At 48.5% G+C, this 9006-nt stretch overlaps 4 protein-coding genes across 4 annotated transcripts; 1 reads left to right on the top strand and 3 right to left on the bottom strand.

Annotated features, from left to right (window-relative positions):
- Positions 1-511: 511 nt before the first annotated feature.
- On the top strand, positions 512-946 carry JN550_013784 (uncharacterized protein; the record flags this gene model as incomplete). Its single annotated transcript, XM_049312409.1, has 1 exon — positions 512-946. One exon carries the CDS (start codon positions 512-514, stop codon positions 944-946), a length of 435 nt encoding a protein of 144 aa, XP_049164251.1.
- A 199-nt stretch (positions 947-1145) lies between these two features.
- Positions 1146-1904, bottom strand: JN550_013785 (uncharacterized protein; the record flags this gene model as incomplete). Its single annotated transcript, XM_049312411.1, has 1 exon — positions 1146-1904. One exon carries the CDS (start codon positions 1902-1904, stop codon positions 1146-1148), a length of 759 nt encoding a protein of 252 aa, XP_049164252.1.
- A 135-nt stretch (positions 1905-2039) lies between these two features.
- On the bottom strand, positions 2040-3134 carry JN550_013786 (uncharacterized protein; the record flags this gene model as incomplete). Its single annotated transcript, XM_049312412.1, has 2 exons — positions 2040-2462; positions 2784-3134. The coding sequence occupies 2 exons, from the start codon at positions 3132-3134 to the stop codon at positions 2040-2042; spliced, it is 774 nt and encodes a 257-aa protein (XP_049164253.1).
- A 4122-nt stretch (positions 3135-7256) lies between these two features.
- On the bottom strand, positions 7257-7749 carry JN550_013787 (uncharacterized protein; the record flags this gene model as incomplete). The annotated part of the gene is made up of 2 exons (XM_049312413.1): positions 7257-7427; positions 7477-7749. The coding sequence occupies 2 exons, from the start codon at positions 7747-7749 to the stop codon at positions 7257-7259; spliced, it is 444 nt and encodes a 147-aa protein (XP_049164254.1).
- Positions 7750-9006: the final 1257 nt, after the last annotated feature.

The following is a 9006-nucleotide window of genomic DNA, read 5'->3' on the forward strand; positions in this document are numbered from 1 at the left end:
CAGCCTGCTATGAAGATTATTGATTGATGTAGTAGATATTTGAGGTGCCGTCCACGGAAGGCAAGTCCCATTCTATCCCGTGTGAGGAAAGATTCCTCAATCTGGGAACTTCGCCATCTTCTTGAAGAAACACAGCGCGCCAAATTGAAATCGAGGATTCATGGGTACCACTGTAATCCAAGTCAATGCCAATGACTACTCTGATGGCGCCGTTAGATTTGAGTATGTAATCCCAGGCTAATTTGTCGAGATTCTTTCCATTTTGTGAATAAGAGATCTCGAGGACCACCCCGGGATAGGCAGCATCACTGTGCTGAAACTGGGCATCTGGCTGTCGTTGCATTGGTTGGGTCGTCGTGGGAAGTCCTTCGAATGAGCTCCCTCTTAATAAGATGCGAGACGATGTTCCATTTGAGATGCTGGCTGCAAATTTGCCAGTTTCGTCGTCCCGCTCAGCCACCCGGTCTAAGAAGGCGGTAATCTGATTTGCAAGAAGAGATGCGAAAAAGTCATGTACTGGGGATGGCATGCGAACAGGGTACGCGACCGGACCCTGCTGGTGCAGTACGTGCTCGAGACGGTGGTCGGCCGGCTGCACCGCGTCGACAGCGCGACCTCGGGGAACCGTATCTTCGACGAGATCGACGGCTTCCTCGAGAACGTAACCGGCCACATCATGGGCTGTACACAGCAGGTCATGCAAGACGCCTCCGCCGTCCACGGCGTGGTGCGCAACATGTGGCGCCTGCTTCCGGGCCGAGCCGACAGGAACGACCTGGAAGACGTGACACGCCTCTTCGGCGAGGTTGATACGTTCAAGAAGAATGTCGAGGAGCTGGCAACCTGGTGGGAATCGGGGTTGCGCTGCGCGATAGACACCAGGGCGACAGCGAGCCACCCGCGGGGATACGCGTTACACCTTGTACCACGAAACTTTCACAATTGATTCACCACATAACTGATTTCAAGTATATTGAGTATATTGCCTAGATACGAATCAGATAGTGCACTACTGCCAATACCTCAAGCTGGCTCAACCGTGTCAACGATGTCACGTCAGTGTTGCATTTCACGTTCTGGAAACTCCGGGTTTCATGTATCTAGTTATCACACCAGCTGGTCAATCTACATTATTGTGTCCCTGGCTAGGCTGGAGCAGTCGTCTGGTTGTTGAACGAGGACAGAACGAAGCTAATCTCGTCCATGGCTATTCTCTTAGATGATTCCATGACCGCTGCGTCCGGATAGAAAACATGGACGGGGCCATGTGCTACTTCCCTGACCCTGATAAGTCGCTGCCCGTTGGCTTCGTCCCAGTAACTCTCAGCCTTCCGATATGGCAAGGAGGTAGGATGAGCCAATGGGACGACAGTAAGCACATCGAACATGTGCATCTTGATTAATGTGTTCGTTTCCCTGGTAAAGCGAGTTGCCTGTTCGTAGGAATCACGGTCTTTGGCCGCATCGAATATTTGTATCAACTCCACCGTGTTGAAGTCCCAAGGGCATGCACGAAGGACGTTGTCGCTATGCATCTTGGCTTTGGCGCATTCCGTCGGGAAGAACCAGGTGGGAATGTTCTTCTTTCTAACAATGTCCTCGATCTTCATGGCAGCGTCGAGATCCATCAAGTCATTGTAGTTATTCGGGAAGATGTTTACATCGGCATGCAGAGTACGTGCCATAGCGACGACGGCCAGCGGCTGGTGGTCCGTCTCTCCCAGGAAGCGAACCATCTCAGTGAATGGCCCTCCACCCAGTACTAAGGTACGGGCATCCTTTGCAGGTCCACTGAAGTGCTGTAGTAAACCCTCCATTGGGTGTAGTATGTCCTCGGGACTCTTGTAACCCAAGTGGGCGGCAAGTCTTCTAGCTGCTTGTGTCATGATTCCCACCATCTTCATCTCGCGCTCTTCGCCACGCAGATGGAGGATCGCGTGGGCAGAATCCAGCTCCTCAGTAGTGCAGGCATAGAGCTGGTCGTTCACGTGCGTCGAGTGGTGAATGCCCGGAACAATGGTGTCGGTAGATTTCCGGTCCTAGTAAAAGTTGAACCGGTTCTTTGCGTGGCCTTTAGACTCAAATTTCAAGGCGAATCGAAGTGCTGAAAGTGCCATGTACAGTGGCAGGTGCGCCTTTGTGTGCATGTCTCTCTGAAATGATGTGTCACGGGCGAAGTAGTCCCGCCATTGCTCATCATCCAGCAGGTCGTTGATTCCCTCGGCGTCGGTGTCCCGGACATCAAGCATATGTCTCAACCCGACTTTCGCCTGGAGCTTCGCGAAATGGCCGGCGAAGGATGGGACACGCAGATCTAGGACCCGTGGCGAAAGTACGATGTGAACGACGGCATTCGGTGCACGAACCAGGGCCCAAAGGCACATCCAAATATTGTCTAGGTCGACAACGTCAACGAAGACGAGCACATGCGCAAGGCTCATGCTTCTCTGCTTTCTCAAACTCTAGTTCGATGATCAATAGGATTTACGATCATGGGAACTCAATTCAGATGCATTACACCTGATAACCGTCATACTCCATCTATACAGCCCAACAGGAGGCGGATAACAAGCCTAGAAGTATATTTTGAAGAAATTCAAAGCTAGGCTTCATAATGACTCAAATGATAAGATTCAACAAGAGAAACTTTATGATTACAGTCTCCGCCAATGATAAGTCGCTCCTATCATAGAGTCTGATGGTGACCAAGGGACAATACCCCTGAAAGATGATGACCAGGGAAATATAACATCTATTTTGGGGATTCCCCCGAAGAAACAAACCCCAAAGATACCACGCTCAATTTTCAAGTGTACAGTCCGCTTTTCACTCTGATTGTTAGCCTCTTGGATGGTGACCATGATGGAGACGTGGCGGTGAACGTCATGAGCATCATGTCCCATGCTCCCCGCAATTTTGGGTTGAAGTGATGTGAACACTAGATCGTTGTCGTTGACCTGGAAAGTGTGATCCCAGACAAAGGCAGCGGTAAAGGGATGCTGTGGCTCTTCCAGATTCCAGATCTTGCCTAGCCTGATAGGTTTTCCTTGACCTGCGGCGGCGGCTACTTCTATGGCCATCAAGAGCATGTAGTCTTCGCCAATCTGATAAGGTCGATTCCCCTTCTCATCCATTTCGATGTACCGTTCAAGCTTGTTTGCAAGTGGACCCTGGTTATGTGCCACCAAATCATAACATAACTGAATGAGTTGAAGTTTCTGCTGGCTACTGAGATGACCCAGCGTAGGATCACTATCGGAAGGACACGAATACGATATCCTGGAAGTTTGAATGACGGGCCCAAGTTGCCAAAGATGTCCTTGCGTTTGTATGCCAATATTCGTCAGGCAAGGTGCGGTGAATCTTATCCCTCTCTTGAAAGTAAGCTTTCGGTCGACTTGTGATGGGCTAGCCGTGTGAAGGGTATATTGCTCAATCAGCTGAGGCACTGTAAGCTGAGACACGGCTCCCGACAATTGCGCACAGAAGAGTTCACCATTGAGCAAATACGTCGCCAGTATGGATAGGCTGAGACTCTGGTGCTTGCTTTGAAGTTTCTGCCCGTCAAGCCGGACAGAGTATCCACAGCAGTTTGAGATAATTGACAATTTATCCCATGAATTGCCGACTTCTCTCTGATTAACATCCGTGATAATATATGGCGTCATTGCTTTCAAGTCGCCTAGTAGAACCGTGTATCTTCCAGCTCTTTTTAAGACATTGCGTACCATCATGCTCTCTTGCGGTGTTGTACTCTTGCTGCGTTGAAACGCATGGCACAGGCGTGTAGCCCAGAGAGACAAGTGTGATGATTGGATGCAAATCTCACCAGGGATGGTTCCAAATATATCGAAGCTTCTGCTGCTCCCAGGAAGACGGATGCGAGATTAAAAGCGACATAGCCTCGCCACCCTTGAAGTTTTCCTGAAATATCCAAGCGCGCGTCCACCAAGGATCAGACGTTATTGCGTGAAGCAATTGCAACCCTTCCTTGGCGGCTAGGCGTTGGTCTGCCTGGCTGAAGAGCTCAAAGTGAGACGTCCCGACAACACGGACAGTATACTCACCAGAGAGGATTCCATGCAAGATCCTAAGCTCTTTCTTATTCTTTACTGGACGCCCAAGAAGCGCTACTGGGTGTGCGCTGAGGCTGTATACCCAGTCCATAGACTGAATACCCTCGGCTTTTCGACGACATGCTTGGTGTTTACAAACAATATATGGTTTGCAGGTTCGTTGCGGGAGACTATGCTGGTCGATCCATAAGAGGTTCACTCTTTGGTTGCGCATATACTTATAGATGCGTTGAAAGACGCAGTTTCTGACTGGTGAAGCAAATTTATTGTTTCTTCCCCGGTCGTAGACGCCATATCGACCACTTTGATTGCTTTCGTTGGTTGACGCCTTCCAGGTGTAGGATAGGGCCACAAAGTCTCTATCTTCATGAGCATTGATCCATTGTCGACGTAAGATGGTTTTATCAAATGAGTCGAAATAAAAACACTCAAGCTGCCTCAGGAACCTTGACAGAAAGTTCGTCCTTTCAATTTGGTTCTGCTGAAGCTCTAAAAGGAGCTGTATAAGAGGCTTTCCGTGTGCGGTAACGATCTCTTGAAGTGTTTGCTCGACATCATCCATGATAAGACACAAGCATCCAACAAAAGTCAAAAAGTAAAGTGAAGGACATAGATAGTTAAGTGGAGATCACGATAATGAGAAGTCGTGCGACGACGATCCCGTATATTCAAGTGTGGATCGCAACATCACGTGGTTCATGCGGGGTAGAGCCAGCGGCAAGCGTCCTTCAAAGTCTGAGAAGCGCTTGTTTCGACCATTCGCCGTAGAAGCGTTCCTTAGTTGGGCACAGCACGCTGATTACATTGCACAAGGCCCAAACAATAATTGCATCCATCACTTCTTTTAGCGGTTCTGAATTGCTAATTACAAAGCCTGGCAAGTAATACTTGTTGCCACTAATATGGCGTTCGATGTCACCCTTTCCAGCAAGAACTTCTAGTGATATCGATTCCTGGAATTTATTCATGATATGCGGCAAGGGACGGGAGGTTGCGAGTTTATTAGCTGCAGTAAAGCGCTAAAGCTCAATCAAATGCGATATTAGCTCATTTTGTCCGCCGTTCGATTGATACTCATCGAGCGTGTCGACCACTATGAAAACTCTCATAAACAATCTAGATACCCAATGGAGGGTGTTGATGATATCATTACGACTTAGTCGGCCACTCTTGACTTGACACGGATCGAAAAGAGCATTCAGACTGTCCGGCATGTTAACACTGGCTTTGCCCAATTGTCAACGAGAATGTTTTCCCAAGAGAGATCTGCATGGGCGAAGCATACGTCGTATGTATCAGCTAGTTCGCTTCGATATTTAGCGACCAGTTCCGGACGGGGGCAATGTCGGACGGGGGCAACTAGAAAATCGTGGAATTCAGCCACGGAGTCAAAAGGCCCGCAGGTCGACATGATCTCATGTTTCCTAGTTGCCACATCTGGCGGACCATGCAGTGATTAGAATTTAGCCTGCACAGCAATTGCAGACTGAGGTATGGCCGCATGCTTCTGATAACAGTTCACAGGGATACACAACACCTCGGATATACAACCAAACTCTCTGCACTAAGTGCCGAATCTGAAGCTGCATAGAAGTGGACATTAGACGATTCACGGCTCACTGGCCAAGATGTCTCCGTTGGGACCCCATACCCATGGGATGGAAGTGTACGTGTTCGCACCATGATGTCGTTAGTAAATAGGCAAATAATGCACAGTAAAATTGTCCAACCCCAGAAAAATGCTTTGGTTAGTAATGCTGTTATAAGTTTACAGCACCAAACATATATCAGAGTCATCCACCCCCCTGAGCGGACAACAGTAGCATCCCAATATATCGCTTTGAATTCGCTCACTGACACAATACCACTGTTATTCGTCCTACAGATTTCATACTTTCAAGTCTCGAATTCTACAGTATATTGGTTTCTGTGCTTCGTACATTGAGCTCGCCTGCATTTTTCTGTCCGTTACTTCCTTACTAACAGAACGTTGTCGAGGCATTTCCACTCCACAGTCACGACTCTCATGAAAATGGCGGATAGTATCCAGAAACGGCAAAAGCGGAAACCGCTGAAGTTACGGATCCCCCCAATCTTGGATCGCCATCAGACTCGACAACGAGAGTCGAACAATTTTGAGCCAAAGCTGGACCCGGCTAGTGTAACACGTCAACAGGCAATTCGTGGGCATGGTACAGCTGAGACATCCCCGAACGATGTTGTCAGTGATTGGATAAAGACTATGTCACCATAGCAAATGGGGGATTGCTCAGATCACAAAGTTCAGGTCAGAGAGAATGCAAGATCATAGCACCATAATTACCTCGGAGGCCGCGTCCGTGAAAGGCCTAGGATTTGCGGATTCCCCACAAGAAGTTCATCGTGCCTATTTCACCTTCAACTCCCAAAGAAACTCCATTTGAAGTCAATTTCAGGAAATAGCGATAGCTTTCTTTGTATCGAGCGCGTGGCGTAAAGCCGCCATTGCTTATGGGCCCAACGGTTTGACCCTGTCGTTCTGGACGTGGTTATCATGGACTAATGGTTCACTGGGCCGGGGATCTACCTTTGCTAGCCACCCAAGACATCGCCCAGATATGGTCGACTGCCTCGAATGACGCAGAGACCTTGAATTCAAGGGTCTGGATCCGACCCAGGCTGGGGAGACCATGGTTGATCGACAATAAGAAAAAGGAAAATGGGCATTAGATACATATTTGACGGCTTTCATTGTGAGGAGGAAGGCATATTGCGTGGATTCACATTGCGCGGATTTGACTCGTCTTGTATTCCTCCGTATAGGGTGTAAAATTGACTTGATTCGGTTGTCACTAGGGTCACACGTCAGGAGCTCACTGTCGGTTATGGAACTACCGCTGATCTTCGACAAGCATGTATGACTGCCTAGAAGATCCATTGGCAATACAAAACCCAAACATTGTGCACATCGGCTGCTATTTCTTCCACACGACCATATCGTCGAAATTTGTTCTTCTACCTATTTAACTACCCCGCGCCTTCGAACACCCTAACGCTGCAGAGCTAGCGTTCAGCTAGTTTCGTGTCAACCTTTCCCCTCTGACACAAATTTATAGGGTGATCTCTTTACCAGTCCTTTTCGCATCTTAACAAGGCTACTAAGCCAATATGTTTCATTGTGTTCCTCTGCCGTTTGAGCTTTCAGGAACACGTAATAGTGAACCTTGCTTTCTTGCCAGTTTTGCGCTCCTGGGTGCGTATGTCCTCAATGACATCAGGGAGTTCATTCTTGGAGGAAATCTTGTATGCTGTCACAGTACCTTCGCAGTCTCTCAAGTGATGGCCAATTATTATCAAGTTATCGCTCAGGGGCTATGAAAGTTAGTGAGTGGGCATTGAGCTGGAATCAAAATCTTCTCACTTTCTTGTCCAAGATAGGCAAGTGCCCGCGTGATTCTTTTTCCGGGGTAGAATAGATTTGATAGGTGTCAGGATATTCACGGGTCTTGTCAACCACATTCGACCAGAGACTCGCTTGCTGGAGAAAGAAACGCGGCAGACTCTTGAGTCGCTTCAAAGCACCCTCACAGTGAAAGCTGATGATCTTTACGATCGGGATAACAACCGAACCAAAGGCTAATATAGCTGTGGCAAAGACAATGTTCATGATATCGAAATACAGAAAGTTTTCCATGGTGCTTGCTGTGTTGTGCTGTAAGTGTAGGAAGCTTGAGATTCGTTGGAGGTTGGATCGAATTGAGATTGGTAGGCACCTGACCGATGGAAGACGGTATTTATATTCACAGCTCGGTATTTAGACCATGGAAAAGGGATATTTCTACGGGATCGGTGCAACTCTGTAAGCCGCTGTACAAGGCACTAGGCCGGCTAATACGGCCCCTAGGCTCCATGACCAGGAACTGTGGCAATGAGTTCAGATGATAGGTCAGCTCGGGACAGTTGGACTGCACCCGGACAGTCTGTTATCCCGGCCCTACCTTCGTATAAAGACTTGAGCCCAATTTTGAACCGGGGCGCCCGACGTTCTGCCAAGACAGGCACACACCCATGCGGATGGCAACCGGGAGTTAGGGAAGACACGTCCCTTCGAGCCTTGTCTAATTCAAACTTCACAGTCTAGGTTCTCAACAAAACATGCCATATTGCAAAGACCAAAGGTGTAGTAAGGTCGGGAGCGACGCACCCGTTTACGCAAGGTAGAGCTAGGGAGCAGAGAAGCGGGCCGATTGTATAGTCAACATCTTCAAACAAACAAGGCAGAATATAGTACGGCCACCGCTGCTTGGCCTCGATCGGATAGTATAATGCCCCGACCTTCAGCTACAGCCGTGAACATCATAGTCGGCAACCTGGGTGAGAAAATGTGACTGTCCATACAGGATGAAGTATAAATACTTTTCAGTTGCCGCAGTTTGCTTTCCAATATCACACGTCTTTTTCATGGCATTCAATCTATGATGGCAATCCCTTATCATGTTGCTAACGGGAAAACTCGGCTTCTTCTATTCTCCGTCTCTTTACAACTGCGAGAGATTGTACATGACGCGTTCAGCCTTTTGCGGGATGGTGCTGAACCTATAGCCGGGGCTGCTAACACTTCAGACCTGCATTCAAATGTGAGTGAAATTGTGCAGCACATGGGAAGGGAACTGTCAGATGGGGTAGACGCAGCTTTCGATCAGATCACTCGGGAACTCAATGCCCACTTCAACCCGCCCGGGTTGCCAGCCGTTCCTCCATCCGAAAGCATTATGCCCTCCACGAATACATCATTTCTCAATGTCACTCAGGATATTCATCCATGTGGTGCGTGCCAAAGGACAATCACAAGTGGAAGAATCAGTGTGTATAGACATTGCGGCTGTGTAAGGCAGATCACCAATACTCCCTGCTCTTCGATGCTGACACTTCGCTAGCTAGTCTGTTCCTA

This window comes from Neoarthrinium moseri (genome assembly GCF_022829205.1).
Source record: "Neoarthrinium moseri strain CBS 164.80 chromosome Unknown scaffold139_Wmoseri_CBS_16480, whole genome shotgun sequence".
In the NCBI taxonomy this organism is placed as follows: Eukaryota; Fungi; Ascomycota; class Sordariomycetes; order Amphisphaeriales; family Apiosporaceae; genus Neoarthrinium; species Neoarthrinium moseri.